The sequence below is a fragment of the Rhinatrema bivittatum genome, chromosome 7 (assembly GCF_901001135.1).
Source record: "Rhinatrema bivittatum chromosome 7, aRhiBiv1.1, whole genome shotgun sequence".
Lineage (NCBI taxonomy): Eukaryota > Metazoa > Chordata > Amphibia > Gymnophiona > Rhinatrematidae > Rhinatrema > Rhinatrema bivittatum.
In genome coordinates this window covers 137,022,773-137,045,193 of record NC_042621.1, presented here as the reverse complement: position 1 = coordinate 137,045,193, position 22,421 = coordinate 137,022,773, and the positions used below count along the sequence as shown (strand labels likewise).

The following is a 22,421-nucleotide window of genomic DNA, read 5'->3' as shown; positions in this document are numbered from 1 at the left end:
GTGCCTCCCCGGAGGCCTGGGTTTAGCCGGATGGTCTCTGTGGAACTGCTCCAGCCACTTCCGGTCCAGGATGTTAGCCAATGGTTCCCAGGAGTTTTCTTCGGGGCCGAAGCCCTCCCACGCTAACAGATATTCCCACTTCTTGCGATGTTTTCTCACATCTAGGACCTCCCGGACCTGATAGGTGAGGTCATCTTCAGTGGCGACATGATGGGGAGTTGGAGGCATGCTGGAGGGCCACGACAATACCAGAGGCTTCAGGAGGGAGACGTGGAATGTGTTTTGTATTTTAAGAGACAGAGGGAGGCGAAGTTGATATGAGATGCACCCACCTGCTGGATGATGGGGAACGGCCCGATGAATCACGGAGCCAGTCGCGATGATGGCAGCTTCAAATGGATAAATTGTGTGCTTAACCAAACCTTTTGGCCCGGTCTAAGAGCCGGGTATGGTTTTCTGCAGCTGGTCAGCATACCTTTTAGCTGCCTGGCTGGCCTCGATCAGGGCGCGCTGCGTGGATATCCATAGGCGGTGCAGCTCTTCAGCAGAGAGCTGAGCTACTGGAGACGCTACTGTGGTGGGGACAGGCAGTGGCGGTCGTGGCTGTCTGCCATAAACTATCTGAAACAGGGAAGATCCCGTAGCCGTGGCGGTATGGGAATTTAGCGCAAATTCGGCCCAGGGTAGCAGGCTAGCCCAGTCATCTTGTTTTTCATTGATGTACAGGCAGAGGAATTGTTTCAACGTCTGGTTTGTTCTTTCTGCGAGGTCATTGGTCTGAGGATGGTAACCGGACGTATAGTCTAAAGTGACGTCGAACTTTAGGCAAAGGGTCCTCCAGAACTTGGCAGTGAATTGTGGTCCTCGATCCGAGAGGATGCTTTTCGGGAGACCATGTAGCCTGAAGACGTGTTGAACAAACAGCTGAGCCAACCGTGGAGCGGACGGCAACCCTGGCAATGGCACGAAGTGCACCATTTTACTAAAGCGGTTGACGACTACCCAAATTACCGTGTTACCACTGGATAGTGGCAGATCTACCACGAAGTCGGTTGCCACATGAGTCCATGGTTCGGAAGGCGCAGGTAGTGGCTGAAGTAGGCCTGGGGTCAGACCGAAGATCCTCTTGTGGCGGGCGTAGGACTGACTGGATTCTACGTATGCTCGAACATCCTTGTTGACCTTTGGCCACCAGTAATAGCAACGCAGGGTCTGTAGTGTCCAGGATTGTCCTGGGTGACCGGTACAGCGGGAGTCGTGGGCCCATGCCAAGACTTGTTTCCGCAAGCCCGGGGGAACCAAAGTTTTTCCTGGAGGGATTGTCGTGGTAGCAGACAAGAGGATATGGGACGGCTCGATGATGTATCGGGGTTCCTCAGAGCCTTCTGTTGATTCAAATACCTGTGATAGGGCATCGGCCTTGGCATTCTTCTCGGCCAGTCTGTAGCGGAGCACAAGATTAAACCGGGTAAAAAACAGAGCCCAACGTGCTTGCCATGGGTTGAGCTGTTGTGCCCGGTGCAGGTATTCGAGATTCTTGTGGTCCGTGTAGATCGTGAACGGGTGCTGTGCTCCCTCCAGCCAGGGGCACCATTCTTCGTGGGCGACTTTGATCGCTAACAGCTCCTTATCTCCTATGGCGTAATTCCTCTCTGCCGGGGAGAACTGGCGCGAGAGGAAGGCACACAGATGAAGTTTGTGATTATCAGAAGTCTGATTCAAGACGGCGCCTACGCCTTCCGATGAGGCGTCTACTTCAATGATGAACGGCCGCTGTGGGTCCGGATGCCAAAGGCATGGTTGCTGCAGGAACGCCTCCTTGAGGCGATGAAAAGCGGTTTCCGCTCCCGGAGGCCACTTCTTGGGATCCGCGCCTTTCCGGGTCAGGGCCGTCATCGGGGCGACTATGGACGCATAGTATGGAATGAATGACCGATAATAATTCGCGAATCCCAGGAATCGTTGGAGTGCCTTCAATCCAGACAGCTGGGACCATTCCTGAATGGCTTTCAGCTTTTGAGGATCCATACGGAACCCTTCACTGGAGATGATGTATCCCAGGAAGGGAAGGGACTCCTTCTCAAAGAGGCACTTTTTCAATTTTGCGCACAACTGATGTTCTCGGAGCCGTTGCAATACCTGGATGACGTGCTGACGGTGCGCGGTCAGAGAATCTGAGAATACTAAAATGTCATCCAGGTACACCACCACGCACATGTATAGGAGATCACGGAATATCTCATTCATAGTGTTCTGGAACACCGCAGGAGCATTACAGAGCCAGAACGGCATCACTAGATACTCATAGTGGCCGTCTCGGGTATTGAAGGCCTTCTTCCACTCATCACCTTCCTTGATTCAGATGAGGTTGTAGGCCCCTCGGAAGTCCAATTTGGAAAAGATCCTCACCCCTTGGAGCCGGTCAAAGAGCTCAGAGATGAGGGGCAAGGGGTAACGATCCTTGACCGTAATAATATTTAAGCCCCGGTAGTCAAATCAGGGGCGAAGACTCCCGTCCTTCTTCACGACAAAGAAGAAACCAGCCCCGGCAGGGGATTTAGACTTCCGAATGAAGCCCCTCTCCAGGTTCTCTTTGATGTACTCGCTCATAGCCTGCGTCTCTGCAGGCGAGAGGGCGTAAGTGCGACCTCGAGGAGGTTCGGTGCCAGGAAGGAGATGGATGGCACAATCGAACGATCGATGAGGTGGAAGTATTTCAGCCTTCTGTTTAGAAAATACATCTGCGTATGAGGCATATGGAGCTGGCAGGCCTAGAAGGCTGATGGAGGTGATAGGGCAGGATACTGGAACCACAGCTTGGAGGCAATTGCCGTGGCAATTCAGCCCCCAACGAGCCAGCTGCAAGGTCTTCCAATCGAACTGGGGCTCGTGCTCCTAGAGCCAGGGGAGTCCTAGGACAATTGGATGGATGGAGTACTCCAGGACATAGAGCGACATCTGTTCTTGATGCAGGACCCCAGCCCTCAGCTGGACAGGAATAGTGGTGTGTGTCACCCGTTCCGGAAGAGGCTTCCCTTGGATAGAGGAGATGACCAAGGGACGAGACAGCGGAACTTGAGAAATCTTTAAATGTTCTACCAGGCCTTTCATGATAAAATTCCCGCCGACGCCGGAGTCCACCAAGGCCAGCGTGTGGAACTCTCCATCCGCTGCGGTTAATGCCACTAGCAGGATTAGTGGAGGTGCAGGAGTGGTACGGCCCAGGAAGAGACCTCCTTCAGGTCCTAGGCCCGAGAGTTTCCTGCCCGCGTCGGGCAAGCAGCAATCCGATGGCCTGCTGCACCACAGTAAAAACAGAGCCCCTCCCTCATTCGCCGTCGACGCTCCTGTGGAGAGACTCTCCTGCGACCCAACTCCATGGGTTCCTCGGCGGGGGCTCGGAGGACGGTTGAAGCGCTCCTAGGGAAGGGTGAGGGCCTTCTCGCTGCCTTTACCTCCAGAAGGCGAAACCGCATGTGACGGTCCACTCGGTTGGCTAATTCTGTCATGCCATTGAGGTCGTCCGGCAGTTCCTTCGCGGCTAGTTCATTTTGTAGGCCTGAGGATAGCCCTGCCAAGAAGATCCCATGGAGGCAATCTTCTCTCCAATTTAGCTCTGCAGCTAGAGTGCGGAATTCTGTTGCATATTCGGCCACTGTCCGAGTTCCCTGTCACAACCGAAGCAATTCCGAAACGGCAGTGGGTTTACGGATCGGCTCATTAAATATCTGTTGGAAAGCGGATAGGAACTGACTCAAGTTTTCAAAGACAGGGTCTCTTCTCTCCCACAGATGAGAGGCCCCGATCAGGGGCTTTCCGTCGAGTAGGGACATAATGTAGCTGGTTTTGACCAGGTCGCTGGGAAACTGTGCAGGCAGCAAGGAAAAACGGACCTGGCACTGGCTGAGGAATCCTTGACACAACTTCGCATCTCCGGCGTATCGAGAGGGTGCCGGGAGTTGAGTGGGAATTCCTTGCCCCAGGTCGCCCCCAGAGGCCTGGACGGCATGTGGCTGAGTAGGGCGGCCTCCTTGAGCCCCAGGTGGAGACGGCAGCGTAGGGTTCATGGGCCCTAATGTCTCGAGGCGTTGGGTCAGGCCCTGCACTGCAGAGACCAAGGCATCAAGAGTCTGTTGCTGATCTTTTAGGCGCAGGGCCATTCCCGGAATGGCCTGGCGGGTGGATTACTCTGCCGGGTCCATGGACTTGGCAATCTGTTACGCTCAGGCTTGTGAACCCTTGGCCGACGGGAGGATGGTATACCTTTCGGAGGATCCGTAGGTTCTCTCATTGGGAGGCGAGGCAGAGCAGAAGACGGGACGAGCTGACCCTTGGCACTGGAGACTGAGGCGGCGGCGGAGATGGATGAAGAGACGAGAAGAGGAGCTGTGTCTTCACCCTGGAAGTGAAGCATCCATTTTTCTCCCCTATATAATCTTTTACCCCCCCTTAACCGCTGTAATTAAACAACAATGTATAACCCCGTTAAGCAACCTCTCTTGTAAATACTGCTATGTTCCTTTTACCTGCTCAGCTGCTCTCTTTCCTCCTTACCTTCCTCCCTCTCTCTCCCCCCCCCCTTTTTTCGCTCCTGCTCCATCCCCCACTCCCTGTTTTTTGTAATTTCCTCCTTTCTCAAGTTTATTGTAAACCGGTGTGATGTGCTTGCACGAACACCGGTATATTAAAAGCTGTTAAATAAAATAAATAAATAAATAAATAAATAAATAAGTCTGTGGTCCCCTCAGGAGGAGCCCGTAGGGACCCAGACCGCTGGGACTTAGGTGGACCTTTGAGAAGTCAGGTGTCGGTGCAAGGGCTGACTGGAGCTTCGCCCTGGAAGCCCGTGATTCCCCTGGGAGGAGCCCATAGGGACCCGAGCCGCTGGGACTTAGGTGGGCCCTTGGAGACGGTAGTCTTGAAGGAATCCTAGGTCGAGTGCCAGAGGGTAGTCGCTCACCAGTCCGAAGTCATGCACCAGAGAATCACTGCTTGGCAATCCGAAGTCAGGAACCAGAGAATCACCGTAGGCCAATTCGAAGTCAGAACCAGAGAATCACCGTAAGCCAATCCGAAGTCAGGAACCAGGAACACCAAGACGAAACAGGAAGCAGAATCCAAGCTCAAGGAACTCACCGAAGCAAGCAGACTAGACAGCATTGGAGGATGTTGCCAAGTCAAGGAATGAGCAGAGGAAGCCTCCTTTTGTACTTCCCCTGCTCAGGTTGATCAGGAACAGGTGAGGCTGGTTTAAGGGATCAGGGCCCTTTAAATCTGAGAAGGAGGCGCGGCCTCACGCCTAAAGATGGCGGCAGCCATCTTGAATTTCCTCCGTGGAGGAAACGCTGCTGAACGCCGGGAGGGAGGAACAGTGACGGCTCCTCCTGCGGCGATCAGCGTGGGGACCCGTGCCGGAGCAATGGGCCTAGCGTCGGGGGCTTCCCCAGGAATTCCCGCGGCGGGTCACCGTCGCAGGTGAGGTAGGGGATCGCAGCCGTGGCCTCCCACAGCTGCGGAACACAACACTTTTCTCTCTTAATAGGGGTTCCAAGCCTGCTACTTTCCATGTAATTATATTTAACTGGGAGCCCATTGCTTACCTATACTTTGGATTAGATATTGCATTTAATTCATACAATAATATTAAAATTCTTTTTGCTATTACTAACTTTCATAGCATTCTGTATCCAGCTCCATGAGAGCTCGAAGTTAACTGCATATCCCTGTGAACATTCTAAGACTATATTTTCATTACCCTGTATCATCCAATTGACCCCAATCCCTCCCATTGCTCCCCCAACCTCCCAAAATACCCTAAAAATACAAAATACTCCATTGTTTGGAGTGTGGGGTGTCTTAATCGATGCACTCGGGTGCCATTCCACCAACATTATTCCCCCTTTGTGCTGAACTCTCCGTTCTTCTGACAAAAAGTGTAAAAACGAATAAAATATGTAAGGATAAAAGAAAAAAGTAATACATAAGAAATAAAATCGCATTTCCTGCATTAATGAAAGCGTTTCAATCACAGGCAAGTTTAAATTATTACACCCACGGTCAATTCCACATTATCAGGTAACAAAAGAACGCTTACAGTTATTATATATAATATAGTTCACAACCTTATTCAAGAAGTGCATATCATATACAGGGGAAGAGAAGTATAGCAACTTAAGAAAAAAAAATAAACATTAAACAAACCCCACGCCTCACCAATGTGCAAAGGCTTGCTAAAGATATTCACACACAAGACATGCTGTTGTAAGTAGCTCTTTCGCTGTATTCAAAGGAAGCAAAGCTTTGTCTGTCTTTGAAATGGAAAGCAATGTAAAGCATGGCTAAAGGTTAATAAACCATATGTGAATGGACTTCCTTTTGTGGACCTGGTATTTAGTCAGTTGGTCCTGTTGCCGATTCCTGGGCAAAGCTCAAAACTGAAGATCTAGTTCACCCAGCTACTTCTTTTGTGTCATGTTGCTTGGCTGATGATCCCAACAATTTGTCTTGTTGTTTCCTCACCGCCATTAAGAATTTCTGTGCCGTATCAACCGAGTCATAGACATAAGGTTTACCATTCTGCCATATTCTTAATTTGGTGGGTTATGCCAAGGTAAATTTTATTTGGCATTTTACTAGCTCAGAGCAGATGTTAGAAAATTATTTTTGTTTCACAGGCACCGCCATTGAGTAGTCTTGAAAAAGCAAAATTCTGTCATGATATTTTAGATCCCGTTTTATTAAACTTATGAAGTAGTTCCGCTTTGTGAGCAAAATTCAAGATTCGCACTATCACCATTCTTGGTTGTGGTCTGTTATCTTGATGAATCCCTAAATGGTGTGCTCTCTCAATTCTCAGTCGGCCCTGCATTGCGGGTAGCTCTAGAGCTTCTGGTAACCAAGATCAGTATCCAAAAGTGATTCAGGTAATCCGATACTTATATATTATTTTGCCTAGACCTATTTTCTAGATCTTATAATTTTTCAGATTTTTCTTGCAGCGTTTTTTCGAGGGCATTGAGTTTTATTTGCACCAGGTTCCTCTTCTTCATTGTGGCACATCTTGGCCTTCATGGTATCCATGCGATTACTGAAAGATTCCATGCATTTCTTTACTTCTTGAATCTGACCGGCGATTTTATCAAGCTTTTGATTTAGTGCTTGCATGACAGCAGCAGTTAAAAGAGAGATCATGGGTTTGCTTAAGTCCATAAGGGTTTCCCCGCCATGTGTGTCTGCCATTTTTGGTTCTTGCTGTTTCGTTTTCTCCTTGTCTTTCTCACAGGACAAGCAGGATGGTAGTCCTCACATATGGGTGACATCACAGAATGGAGCCCAATCACGGAACACTTTTGTCAAAGTTTCTAGAACATTGACTGGCCCCTACTGGGCATGCCCAGCATGGCACTAACCCTGCAGCCAGCAGGGGTCCCTCTTTAGTCTTCTTTTTTCCACGCAGCAGTAGCCACGCGGTTAACGAGCTCTGCAAGGATTCCTAACAGGAATTTTCCTCATGGAATTATTAAAAGTTAAATTGCCCCGCAGGGTTCCCTCCATTAAGTTTTTCAGTCTGTGGTACTCCGGTAAGTTTTTACCCGCTTTCCGTCGATTACCATCGAGTTTAGCCCTCGCTGCCTACTGGCCGTCGAACGTACCACAGCTCGATTTTTTTCTATGGCCATGGTGTCGGGGTTCTGTCGGTGCCCGGACTGTACTCGTACCATGTCCATTACAGACCCTCATAAAGTCTGTGTAATGTGTCTTGGACGAGAGCACGATGTCTTGACCTGCACCAAATGTGCCCTAATGACACCAAAAGGTCGCAAGGCCAGAATGGAGAAGATGGGACTTCTCTTCCGTGCTCAAACCCCGACTCTGTCCATTGCATCGACATCATCTGAACCGGCACCATCAACGTTGCGCTAGCAACGACCACTGACCGGTGACCGCCCGGCATTGACAACTTCTCGGCCTTCGACACCCTCTTCTCCCCTTCAGGACCGAGGGGATCGTAAAGAAAAACATCGCCACCGGCATAGAAAGTCTCGGACCATCGAGGGAGCAAAACCATTGACCTCGCCATTGTCCGAGCCGCCGTCGAAGAAACCCCATCCAGAAAAGGCACCAACCTTTTTGGCGACCGGGTCACCAAGGCACTCTTCACCCGACAGGGCATCGGGAGCCATGACTCTGCCTTTAACGGTGGTCCCTCCGGCTATGCCTCTGCCTCCTTCTTCTGTTCCGGGGCCAGGGCTGCTTGCTCCAAGTCTCGGAGAAGAAGTGGACCGGATGGTTCAGGAGGCCATCGACAAGGCGATGCACCGACTCCAGGTTCCCCCAGCACTGACATCGGTACCGATAGTGGAACCGGCTACTGACCCGATTCCAGTAGCCTTGGCACTGCTGCTATCGAGAATGGAAGCGCTTATACGATGGACCCCGGGTCACCGATGGTTCCAGTACCCTCCCTGCTTACTTTATCATTGAGAGGAGAAACATCGTTCTGCATTCCTCCATCAGGAGTTCTGCCTCAGCCATCGAGATCGGTGCCGATACCTCCATCGGCGCCATCGAGCCATCCACCGATGCCCTCGATGCCTGGGCCGGGGCCTTCATTGCTTTTATTGGTGCCTCCGGTTATTCCTTCGATGCCTTTGGAGCCTAGACTGGGACCTTCAGGTATCCAACTCCCCCGTCCCTCTCCAGTTCCTAGAGGGATAGATGCTGATCCTTATGATACCTGGACTGATGATTCATTACCAGACATTGATGACTTGCCATCACCTCCTTCACCCACTGAGAGTAGAAAGCATTCTCCTCCAGAGGACCTTTCTTTCATAAATTTTGTGAAGGAAATGTCTGAATTGGTCCCCTTTCAATTACTAACTGAACAGGACGACAGACATCAAATGATGGAGTTGCTTCAATTCCTGGATGCGCCCAAGGAAATCACTTCCATCCCTATCCACCAAGTTCTTCTAGATCTCCTCAAGAAAAACTGGGAACATCCTGGTTCCATTGCACCAGTCCACAGGAAAACTGAATCTATCTATTTGGTGCAGTCAGCTCCAGGCTTTCAGAAGCCTCAGTTGGATCACCAATCTGTGGTGGTTGAATCTGCGCAAAAGACAGCAAAAAGGTCGAAACCTCACACTTCCTTTCCCCCTGGCAAGGAACAGAAGTTTTTAGATACCATTGGTCGCCGAGTCTTTCAAGGATCAATGTTGATCCTCCGAATTTCCACTTACCAACTCTATATGACCCAATATAATAGGATCATTTTTAACCTTTTAGATCCCGCTCATTGAAGGACTTATTTCCTGATGCACCCTTTTTACATATCTTAGTTAACTAGACCCAAATATGGTATAAAAAAATTTTCAAGGAAATATGAATATGGGTTTTTGAGAAAAACGCATGTCCACTAGTGGAACGTTGGGATCTACAGGAGTCAAAAAGTACTTTTTCAAAAATTCTTTATTTTAGGTAATTCTTGTAACATTTCTTTATTTTAGGTAATTCTTGTAACATACTGCAATACTACAGCTGATATCATACATAAGAATGAAAATTAGTCAAAAAAAATCAAGCATGATAATCTGGAGAACATTTTTCATGTAAACGTTTACCACAAAATTCACACCACTTTTTTGTATTTTTGGAGCAGACAGCACATTGGCCTTGGGAAGTTGTGGACAAGAAGTGAGGCTGTGATGCCTTTACATCAGCACTTATGGATGCTGTAGGACCTCCTTTCCGGATGCGGTAGCTTGAAAGGCCACATTTCATTGCTACGGTAGATACTTCACGTAGGAAGTCCAAGTGGCTCATTGCTTCTTTTCCAAGCAGATGGCAGTGAATTTTCCAAGCTGCCACAACAGCCATGTTCAAGCCATTTGAAAATAAATTCCACCACCACTTTTTGGAGCGAAGTGTTGGGCGGTAAGCTGATAAAAGCCGGTCAAGTAGATCAACACCACCCATGCCTTGATTGTAAGCACCAATTATTTTTGGTTGCTTTATTAGAACTTTTTTCTTTTCTTTGAGAGAATAGCGGCTGGCATTTTGAAGTGGAAATGGCTTCATCCAGTTGGACATGACTGTGACCACACTGCTGTCATTCCAGCGGACACAGATGATGTCTCCATCACCACGATAATCAAATTCCCCACGATCTTTCTTGCGCAGTTCTTTAGGTGCTATTAGGGGACATTTCCCAGTTCTGTTTTCTCTGACAGTGCCAATTGCTCGAAATCCCTTTTCTTTCAGTTCCACCATCAAGTTGTGTGATGTGAAGAAATTATCAAAGTAAAGGCAATGATTTCTTGGCTCTTGAATGACTGAAATCAAATCCAAAATTACTCTTGTACCAAGTGGAACTTTTTCAGTTTTATCAGTGCCTGATTCTTCTGGCTGATATTTGGCACCTGTATAAATCTGCATTGAAAATGGAAAACCATCTGGACTGCACATCATCCATATTTTGTATCCAAATCGAATTGGTTTTCCTCGAAGGAATATTTTGCAGCTATGATGACCATAATATGGTACCATTGATTCGTCAATGCTCAGGCTTTCACTAAAAACACCTCCAATCTTCAAAAACTGAGCAGATAAATGGGTATAAAATGGCTCAACTTTTGCAGCTTTTCCAGGTGTTAGTTGCAAATTGTGTAAGGAGAAGAGCAACAAACTCCTATCCCGGCAGGATATTAAGCGAGTCCCCACTAAGCAGTGGTCCAACTATACCAAGGGGAAACAGCTGGGGGCGTTGAGACGCCCAGTATGGACTACAATACCCAGAATTCCAGAGCGGCCGTGGAAGGCTCCTGACCAGAAGGAGGCTGAGGTGAATGCTGAAGGTAATCTGGGAGACTTAGATTCAGCTGAGTGCATGCTGTGGGAAGGAGAGGGTGTGTCCCTGAGTGAGGAAGAAAACTCAGAGAGCAGTTTCTCTGAGGAGGAGGAGGAGATGGACTGGGAGATGCCTCCAGAGGATTCAGCTGTGTCTGACATGGAGACGGAGTAAGTGGGGCCAGCAGCGGTTGTCTTACCTGGTTTCCCTACATACCCTAAATAAGGACAAGGCCGATTACCTCAGGAGATAGAGGTGAGACAGGACTGAAAGCACAACTATTAGGGGAGAAGGGGTGAGTTTTTGCTGGATCCCCAAGCTGGGTGGTCAGTGCTAGGTCGGAAGCCTGACTGCAGACATTTTGGTTTCAGTGCAGAAGTAATAGAGAAGTACAATTTCTGCACAACCCTAAGAAAGGGAGAAAAGCCTGGATTGTGATAAACTGTTCTATGTTTGTTTTTGAATCCTTGCTCTGTGGAGGAGGGGAAGAACTTATAAATTGCCTCTCGGTGGGAGCTTTGGAAAAAAGACCTGGCTGGGAGGGGGCCAGTCAGAGACAATATTGAAACCTAGTTCAAAAGGTTGGCTCCTAACTGTTTTAAAGAATTGCCAGAGTGTCTGAGATTGCAGCAGAGATCAGCCGTTTCAGCCGTGCTACGATGCCTGGACGGTTGACAGAGATGTGAGAGAAGGAACTACGTCCAGCTGGTGAGAGATCCGGAGGGGCCCGCGACAATTGTCAACAATATGAAAATAGATTTTCAGGTCCTCAAAGCGTTTTCTTGACATGGTTTTTGGCACAATTTGGTTGCTCAAATCTTCTGCAGTTGACCAGTAATGCTTTTCTTTTGGAACATGGTGATAGCCACTGAGCAAGAGGATTCCGAAGAAACGAGTGATTTCGTCAGCATTTGTGTCAATGCTTGCCAATTTCTGCCTGGCATATATATTTGTCATGTATGCTAATTCTTCTAAATAATCTTCACCCATAATTTCTATGAAAAGTTCAAATGGTGTCTTTTGAAGAAGATCTGGACGAATATCAGCCAACTTTGTTGGGGCATGATCTTCCATTGTGGTCGTGAAATCATCTGTCTTGATCCATCTTGGCTTTGGCTTCTCTGGTTTTTGTTTTCCTTTGGTATCTACTGATTCTTGACAATAGGTTGATAGCAATTTGTCATCCTCATCCACTTCCTCATCGCGTGACTCAACTGCAACTTCCACTTCACCACACACATCTGCTGGTACTTCTGGTGCTAGGTCTTCGTCATTGATATCTTCGATATCTGAGTCTTCTAAATTATCTGATGGTGGCAAAATCACAATATCAGCTTCTGTAGCTTCAGAATCGCCCAAAATTTGTTCAACTGCTTCTTCAACAGTCAAGCACTTCTGAGTTTTCATTGTATTCCAAATTAGGAAATGAGCAGGACCGTCGCGGAGCTAGTCTCGCTTGCGCGGCCCGAGAAGAGGACGGCGACGCGGAGATAGTCTCGCTCATGCGGAGCTAGTCTCTCGGGGCCCGAGAAGAGGACGCCGTCTCGGAGCTAGTCTCACTCGTGCGGAGCTAGTCTCGCGGGGCCCGAGAAGAGGACGCCGTCTCGGAGCTAGTCTCGCTCGTGCGGAGCTAGTCTCGCGGGGCCCGAGAAGAGGACGCCGTCTCGGAGCTAGTCTCGCTCGTGCGGAGCTAGTCTCGCGGGGCCCGAGAAGAGGGCGCCGTCACGGAGCTAGTCTCGCTCGTGCGGAGCTAGTCTCGCGGGGCCCGAGAAGAGGACGCCGTCTCGGAGCTAGTCTCGCTCGTGCGGAGCTAGTCTCGCGGGGCCCGAGAAGAGGACGCCGTCACGGAGCTAGTCTCGCTCGTGCGGAGCTAGTCTCGCGGGGCCCGAGAAGAGGACGCCGTCTTGGAGCTAGTCTCGCTCGTGCGGAGCTAGTCTCGCGGGGCCTGAGAAGAGGACGCCGTCACGGAGCTAGTCTCGCGGGGCCCGAGAAGAGGATGCCGTCGCGGAGCTAGTCTTGCGGGGCCAGAGAAGAGGACGCCGTCACGGAGCTAGTCTCACGTGGCCCGAGAAGAGGACGCTGTCGCGGAGCTAGTCTCCCGCGGCCCGAGAAGAGGACGCTGTCGCGGAGCTAGTCTCCCGCGGCCCGAGAAGAGGACCTTGCTCAGTCCTTGCATCCTGAGATGGAGGCCCAGGAGACAGTAAGATTCCTCCTATGGTGTATGGGAGTGATAAGCCTGTGTGTATGTATGTTTGAGAGAGAGAGAGAGAGAGAGCATGGGAGTGAAGCCTGTGTATGTGCTTGAGAGAGAGCATGAGTGAGAAGTCTGTGTGTATGTGTATGCATGAGAGAGAGCATGGGATTATATGTAATTTACCATTTTTTAAAATATTTGTGAACCGTTTTTTGCATTTTATTCATTTTTCAAAAATGTGTATATTTTGGACCACAAAGATCCCAACGTTCCACATGTGGAACATGCAAACATAAATTGGTGCTGATCAATTTGTATCTTACCTACAAAAGAAAGATTTATGCCAACATGATCAGAAAACCCTTGGGAACTTGAATATATCACACAAGTCCTTTATTTACACTCAGTATCATACCAAAAGGTGAAAAGGTCAAACTATGTCAAAACTTCAGTTTTTTACCTACTTTGCATATTCATATCTTTAAGAGTATTCATCTAGGAACATCACATTTTTGGATTTAGACTGTTGAAGTTCTATACTCTCAAGCTAAATGGTTGAAAATTTGATTTTCTTTAGGTTTGGAGTAATTAAAATCATTTTAAAAAATGTTCCACTTGTGGAACGTTGGGATCTAAAAGGTAGATGCAGGAGTTGACAATCTCCATGCCTCAGTCACTTCCAGAACAACTCCACACCCTAATTAACAAGGGTTTGGAGGCAGGAAAACATGAAATCAGATCATGTTATGATATCTTCGACACTGCAACCAGAGTATCTGCAGCAGCTATTTCAGCGAGACGATGGGCTTGGCTCAAGTCTTCAGACCTTCGACCAGAAGTCCAAGATAGGTTGTCTAACCTTCCCTGTATAGGAGACAATCTCTTTGGCGAGCAGATTCAAAAAACAGTGGCTGAATTAAAAGACCATCATGAGACTCTCAAACAGCTCTCTCTGATACCTTCAGATTATCCTTCCAAACAGCCTTTCTGGAAGGACTCTAAAAAATCTTTTTACAGACCAAAGAATTCCTACCCACCAGCAGCCAGATGCCGTTCTGCGAGACCATTCCTCAAATCACAGTCTCGTCAGACCCGAAAACAAAAGCCACAGACAGCCCCCCAGCCAGGCCCTGCTTCTGGCTTTTGACTCTTGATAGAGAGCAGCAGCCAGATTCCATTACCACACATACCAGTGGAAGGACGGTTATGCCATTTCAACAATATATGGCAATCAATCACCTTGGACCACTGGGTCCTAGCAATAATTGCTCAGGGCTATCATCTCAATTTTCTCTCCATCCCACCGGATTCCCCGCCTCTAATGGCGTGGAAAACATCCGACCATTCATTGCTCCTGGAACAGGAGATCTCCCTCTTACTCCAGTCCAGAGCAATAGAACCAGTACCATTCCCTCAGCAAGGTCTCGGGTTCTATTCCCGGTACTTTCTAATACCCAAAACATCTGGAGGCGTTCGTCCAATTCTGGATCTACGAGCCCTCAACAAGTACCTCCAGAGAGAAAAGTTCAAGATTGTAACTTTGAGCTCGCTTCTTCCTCTTCTACAAAGAAGAGACTGGCTCTGCTCTCTCAACCTCCAGGACGCATACACTCATATTGCGATAACTCCATCTCATCGCAAATACCTGAGGTTTCACGTAGGCCCCAAGCACTATCAGTATTGCGTGCTTCCATTTGGCCTAGGGTCTGCACCATGAGTCTTTACAAAATGCCTCGTCGTGGTTGCCGCCTTCCTCAGGACTCAAGGTGTTCACGTCTACCTCTATCTGGACGATTGGTTAATCAGGGCTCCGACTCAGCACGCCGCTTTGTCATCCCTACATCTCACCTTAACCACTCTAATTTCTCTCGGATTTCTAGTCAACTATGACAAAGCCTGCTTAGTCCCATCTCAAACCTTATCGTTCATTGGGGCAGACTTGGACACCTTACAAGCAAAGGCTTTCCTGCCTCGACAACGAGGCCCGCACTCTTGTGTCTCTGGCGCATCAGTTGCAGTCTCAACGCTCGACGACTGCTCATCATTTTCTCATCCTCCTAGGACACATGGCGTCCTCAGTTCAGATCACCCCAATGGCTTGCCTGGCCATGAGAGTCATGCAGTGGACCCTAAGGTCGCAATGGACTCAATCCCTTCAGCCCCTGTCGACCATTGTCCACGTCACCGACTCACTCCGTCTGTCTCTCGCCTGGTGGATGAATCAAATCAATCTTCTACAGGGCTCACCCTTTCAGGCGCCAAACTCTCACATAACTCTTACCACCGATCTCCAGACACAAGGTTCTTGGTCTCCAGAGGACGCCAAACACCAGATAAATTTCCTGGAACTACGAGCAATTTGATATGCTCTCAGAATATTTCAGGATCGCCTGTCCAATCAAGTCATCCTGATCCAGACGGACAACCAAGTAGCCATGTGGTACATCAACAAACAGGGAGGCACAAGATCCTACCTTCTGTGTCAGGAAGCTGCACAGATTTGGGCGGAGGCCCTCTCCCACTCTATATACCTCAGGGCCACCTACTTGCTGGGAGTGGACAACGTGTTGGCAGACAAGTTGAACACTGCACAAATCTCATCTTTGAGTGAGTTTCCTCACTCCGAAGGTCATCAAATCTCACAAGAGAGCACTGTTCTGTTCGTTTGTCTCACTATGAATGTCAAAGTGGCCCCTAACCCCTACACTATTACCTGAACCTCACCTCGAGTTACTAGGTGGGCGTCCCATAGAGATATAAATACCTATCTAGTGTGAGGGCATCATGGTTCTTTCTCTCTCTCTCCCCACAGCACAGTCCCCCAGTAGTTGTATGTAGGAAATACCACAATTCTGACACTCATCTCAAAGTGCAAAAAAGTTATCACAATTTGCAGAAACTTAGTGCTTCACATAGGTATAAGTATAAATTGCCTATTACCATAAAACATGCCCCCTTTTCAATCACATGCGATATTTAGTGCATTTTGATAAATCCAGGCCTTAGCTGGCTAATTATTTAGCTGGAAAAATAGTTATCCAGCTAAGTGGTGGCCACTGAATGTTGCCAAATATTGAAATGGTATCATTTAGCCAGATAAATCCAAATGTATCTATCTATGTGATGCTGAATTATCAGCATCATTGTAGTGAGGCAAAAAATGCATTCCATGGCACTGAGCCCAACAGACCCAAAACATCTTATATGCTCATTATTTTTGGCTGTTCAGCCTCTCAAGACCACATGTTTTCAAACTCATTAATTCAGTTTTTATTGTTCAGCCAACCCTCCGGAATAGCTATTCATCAGTTTCCTGTCCAACCTTTTAAAATGGTTGTCTCAAGCCATCAGTTACTGGTGCAGAAATTAACCAAGTCCACAGAAAGGAATATTTCTCTTCAGTCCAGCTAAAGTATGCATGCTGTGAAGCCCCATGCATATTTTTAGCCAGACTGACTGATGACAGCCAGTGTACCTGCATAAATGGCTTTGAAAATTGCCCTTGCATGCTTTCAGGTCTTGACTGGAGCCATTGCATTCAGCCACAACACATTGACACAGCAGAAGCAATCCATGAGTGACTTCAGTCATTTCTGTGCAATGCTGGAAGATATTGTGTTTAGCAGGCCGCTTTGAGACCGTGTAGACACCCAGCAGTATTTCAACAATAACAGCAGCAACACTTAAGATGGTAACAATTCAAATGCTTTCTCTGCCAAAGAAGATCATGCTGCTGCAGATGAAATAAATGGGATAGAGATTGGAGGAGAAGTAATGAAGAAGATGGTGCATAGGTGCCACTGTGTTTGAATTAGAGGGAGAGGGAAAATTAAGATACAGAAAACTAGGCATGTAAGAAAGTTGGGGAAGAAAAGAGCCTTGAGTGAGATCCATGCAGTTGCAAAAAGTACATAACAATTCTAAGGAGTATGGAGATCAGGAGTTGTCCCAAGACACCAGCAGTAGTACCATTTATCTATAATATAGAAGTGGGGAAGAATATCACATTCTCTTGGAAAGACAGTAGGGGTGTAGCAGTCAGCCCATATGCTTTGATATTGTGCACATTTACAGTTTCTACACTGGCTCCTATCCATTCTCGTGTAGATTTCCTGTTTAGGCATAATACTTACAGCCAAACTGTTGCTGCTGATACTGTTAGATCGGGGTGCCCTGCATTGGAGAGGCAGCTTGGAAAATGAACTGTACCAGCAAGGGGATCAGGGAGGAACACTGGGACCAGTGCTATGTATGTCCATTGGCATTGTTTCACTTTGTGGTTCTTCTGTTAGTAAATCAACCTGTTTTCTGAAGATATAGCAATGTTCTGTTTTCTGTGTGTTTTCTCTGTTCTGATTCTGTACATTACTTGCTCTTGCAGTACAGAGGGCTCACACAGCCTCTCTTATCCTGAACTTTGGAGAGTCAGCAGAATTTGACATTCTGTTCAAGCCCCGCTTCCCCCAACGCTTTGAGGCAACAATCCGTCTGTCTGTAGTAGATAACCAATATGAGGAGAACAGGATACAACTCATGGGAGAAGGTTACCAGGATGACCTCACCTTGGATAACATTCACAACCTGGTGGCAACAAGCAGGATGGAGAATGTCGAGGGACAACTCAAAGATGATGAGATGGAAGGTAAGGGACATGAAAGCAGACTGGCTGCTTGATTTAGAAGTGGTGTGTTCTCTATGCAAATGTGGTACCTGTTCTCTCAATGTGGTAGGGTTAATTTTTGTACTGAGTATAATGGTAGCAGTAGCTCACTGTATGGCCAGAATCCCCTTACAAATTACATCTAATATAGTTACATAAGCCTCTTAGTCCTTTTACTTCATCAAAAGATTGCAATTTTATTCTTAGTACACTGAATTGTCCAGAGACAGCACAACTGTGGCAGAGAACGTACAGATGAATACAAGTTCATTCTGCTTTTTTTCCCTAATATAAATTTCCCCTGACTTTCTCATTTATTTCTGCTATCAAATTTCATCCTCTGCTTTGGAGTTCTTCATTGTTTAAGCTTAGAAGTCCTCCATCTTCTTCCTCCTCCTGCTTTACCTATGCTTAGTTTTACCTCACCCAAAGCTTACCTTTGCTGTTCTCACCCTTATTCTCATTGTTCTGTTTCTTCATCCCAGTTTCTAAGTTCTGATGACCTCTTCTTCTTTTTTAGATCCAACAGGTTTCCTCCTGCTCTTATGGGCCTCCAGCTCAATCAGCAAGTCTGGGGTCCTAGTGCCATAAGCCTTCATTCGCAACTAAGCAGGGATTTTCCCCCTATTTTATAATCCCCTCCACACCTCCCCAATGCATTTAGTTGAGTCATTGTAGTGACAGTCCTTCAAGCAGGAACCATGCACCATGAACCCTAAATCTGACTCCTCCACAACTCCCCATCTCATCTCCTGTCTTAGCTGACTTGGGTTGTGGAAACCCAATTCAGGGATCAAACCAGCGACCTTCCACATTGTCCTGATACCCTTTTTTATACAAAGCTATTAAGGTTTGGATAAGATGGTGAATCGGGGGCAATTTTTAAATAGCTCACATAGGGGCCAATGTAATAAGACCTGCGGCAAAACAGGCGTTCGTTATGTGCACAGGTTTTGATCACCGCGCGCAGTTGAGGCTGCTGCTTCCGCAAGATTTTTTAAAAAATTATGCAAATGACTTGCGCACAGAAATCCGCGCATGTACGGAAAAATGTGCGTACCTAAACGTGGTACAGGGCCTATGTAGTAAGTGGCTACATCTGCTCTCAAAACCCATGCCATAATCCACGCATAAAAGCAAGTGAGCGAGCAAACGGGTCTCCCTATTAAGTGAAAGTATGACCCTGGAAAGTATTTAAATTATTTCAATTACCTGTGCTGCAAAAAACATGGCAAATATTTTCATGGGTAATCATTCACAACAATCTTGCCGCTCTTCTGGCCATGTATCTGTCGCACAGGGAAGCGCCTACCTCGGATACTGTGAAAAGCGTTTTGCTAAGCTGGCCACTGAAGTAGAGATAGGCATTCAGCCAAGCGCTTTTCAGACCACTCATGTTCTTCTGTTCATGGCAGAAAAATCTGCACAATCAGGCACCCAGAAAGGCGCCTAACATACTTAGCTATTTGGGCGCTCAGCTAGGTGCATAGTTGCTCCCATATCTGCACAATCGGGCACCCAGAAAGGTGCCTAGTATACCTTTCTATTTGGGCGCTCAGCTAGGCGCTTAGTTATTTGCATATCTGCACGATCGGGCACCTAGCTAATCTTGCCACTCAGGCGCTGAGCTAGGTGTTTACTTGGTGGTGCCCGAGTGGCAACAGTAGCTAGGTGCCTTTCTGGGCACCTGACAGCATACATTCGCGACCAAGTAAAGCACCTAGCTACTGTTGTCGCTCAGGCGCTGAGCTTGGCGCTTACTCGGTCACGAATTTATATGATCGGACGCCCAGAAAAGTGCCTAGGAAAGCACCTTAAGATGGCCATTCCAACATCCAGAAAAGTGCCTAGCTAAGCTGGCCACTCGGATGCCAAGATAGGCGCTCAGCTAGGTGGTTTTCAGGACCCTCGGACACTGAAATATGTCCCCTGAGTTTACCAGATTGGTCAGGGCACTTAACTCGTGCCCTGACCAATCTGGTAAAAACCCCGCATTAAAAAACCTACACTAGCGCAGCTCCCTGCATTGGCTATGATTAGTTAGTCACCTCCTATGAATGCCGATAGCATTCATTTGCGCAGGAAAAACCGCAGGTCTGTGAGTGCATTCATACGCACTTTTTTCCCGTGCACAAAACCCTTTTTTACACCCCCGTATAGGGCTTTGTGCAGGAAAACGCATGTACAAACGCGCGTACACATGCACACAAACCCGCGGCAGCTTCAGTGCACCTTATTACATCAGCTCCATAGTGTTATGTGGGTGCTTTTACCCACACATACCTTGTACTAATTTTCAAAGTTAAATTAGTATCAAATATGCATATTAAAGCAGCCATGTACTTTGTATCTGCTCTTTTGGGCGGGTGGCCAAGAGAGAAAAGTTAATGCATCTATTTATGAAAAGATTATGTACATGTGCAAAATGGCGCCGGCCGTACGGCAACACGATTCGACTGCAGGAGGTCGTTCCGGACCCCCGCTGGACTTTTGGCAAGTCTTGTGGGGGTCAGGAGGCCCCCCCAAGATGGCCAAAAGTCCCTGGGGGTCCAGCGGGGGTCCGGGAGCGATCTCCTACGCTCCTGACGTCGGGGGACAAAAAAACAAAATGGCGCCTGTCATATGACAGGTCAAGGTAGCGCCGGCACCATTTCTACAACGCACGGAGGACCGAGAGTAAAAGATCACACCGGGACCCTTCCTCTGGACCCCAGGTAATTTAAGGCATTTGGGGGGGTTCGGGAGGGTGGGGGATTTATTTTAAAGGGTCGGGGTGGGTTTTAGGGATGTTTTAGTGTGCCGGTTTTCGATTTACACGATTTACACGATATTTAAAAAACCCAAACTGCGACGATCCGATTCCCTCCCCCCCAGCCGAAATCGATCGTTAAGACGATCGATCACACGATTCACATCTCTACTAATTTCCTCCTCTGATGTAAATACAGCCCGAGGAAAGCCTCCCTTCAACTTGCTGAAAGTACATAGTCCTTGGAAAACCATATGTCCTTTTAGCTGGACAGAGGAAAGCAATTTCTAGACAAGCCAATTTACTTGGGCAATTTACTGTGTACTTTGGAAATTACCCTCCTCATAACTAATTATGATGATCTTCTGTTGGAACGACGGTATATACAAAGCATAAATAAATAAATAAATAATTATTGCAAATACAAATTATGCTTATTAGTTTAGACTTCATAATCTAAAACATAACACATTGAGCATCATCAGGGTCTTTCTGTCAGACTAAGGGCTCTGTGCACTGAGGATAATTTTCAAAACTGTTTGCATTCAACCATTTATTTATTTGTTTATTTGGCACTTTTATATACCGATGTTCATGTAACAAGTTACAAATCACCTCGGTTTATGCATGTATATGGTAAACACAAAGTTGCTACTGTATTTTATAACCTGCACGGAAAGGTTATAAAATTTGAGTATATATGCATGTACGGAAATTCAGACTTATCTGGATGAATGCTGATTTTATCCAGCTAAATAACGGCACATAGCTGGATAAGTCTGAAAAGCATTACTTAGATGGACAAGTGCTGATATACTGCCAAAAAATCTGATTTAACTTGATTTATTAATTTGATATATCCTCCTTCATCAAGGATATCAAGGTGGATTAAAATATTGCCATAATAAATTCAAATAATCATAAAACATAAAAATTAAAACATAATTTAAAGTGAATACAATTACATATAAAATACATTAAGGAAAAAAATATTGCATCATATAAAATAAACACTTCATATAATTTAATAATATGAATATAAGATATGATATACTGGGTCAGACAAAGGGTCCATCAAGCCCAGTATCTTGTTTCCAACAGTGGCCAATCCAAGTCGCAAGTACCCAAACATTAAAAATTTCTCAAGCTTCTATTGCTTATTAATTAATAGCAGTTTATGGATTTTTCTTCTAGGAACTTATCCAAACCTTTTTTAAACCCAGTTACACTAACTCCATAACCACATCCTCTGGCAATGAATTTCAGAGCTTAACTATGCGCTGAGTTTAAAAGAATTTTCTTCGATTTGTTTTAAATGAGCTATTTGCTAACTAATATTTAAGGAACTAATATTTAAGGAGTTAATTACTTTGTAAATTGTTATCTTCTTGTTATGATTTCTTGTTTTTAATCTATTCTTTCCATACTGCCTCTGGTTAACCCCCCGCCCAGTTTTTCTTCCCTGTTGAAATGTATTTTCCAAGCCTTCAGTTAATATGTGAACCGGTATGATGTCCCCACTAATACCGGTATATAAAAGTTTCTAAATAAATAAATAAATGGCGTGCCCCCTAGTCCTTCTGTTATCTGAGAGAGTAAATAACCAATTTACATTAACTTGTTCAAGTCCTTTCCTGATTTTATAGACCTCTATCATATTCCTCCTCAGTTGACTCTTCTCCAGATTGAACAGCCCTAACTTCCTTAGCCTTTCCTCCTAGGGCAGCCATTCCATGCCCCTTATCATTTTGGTTGCTATTCTCTGCACTTTTTCCAGTGCAACTATATCTTTTTTGAGATGCAGCGACCAGAATTGCACACAGTATTCAAGATGTAGTTTCACCATAGAGTGATACAGAGGCATTATGACATCCATCATTTTATTTGCCATTCCCTTCCTAATAATTCCTAACATTCTGTTTGCTTTTTTGATCGCCACAGCACACTGAGCTGACGATTTCAATGT

General features: G+C 46.7%; 1 protein-coding gene across 1 annotated transcript in view; it reads left to right on the top strand.

Moving 5' to 3' along the window:
* Positions 1–22,421, top strand: part of HYDIN (HYDIN axonemal central pair apparatus protein) — a 1,819,717-nt gene that overhangs the window by 1,392,936 nt on the left and 404,360 nt on the right. Inside the window, exon 64 of the mRNA XM_029609235.1 lies at positions 17,428–17,688. Coding sequence (XP_029465095.1) covers positions 17,428–17,688 — 261 coding nt within the window. The remainder of the gene's footprint in view (positions 1–17,427; positions 17,689–22,421) is intronic.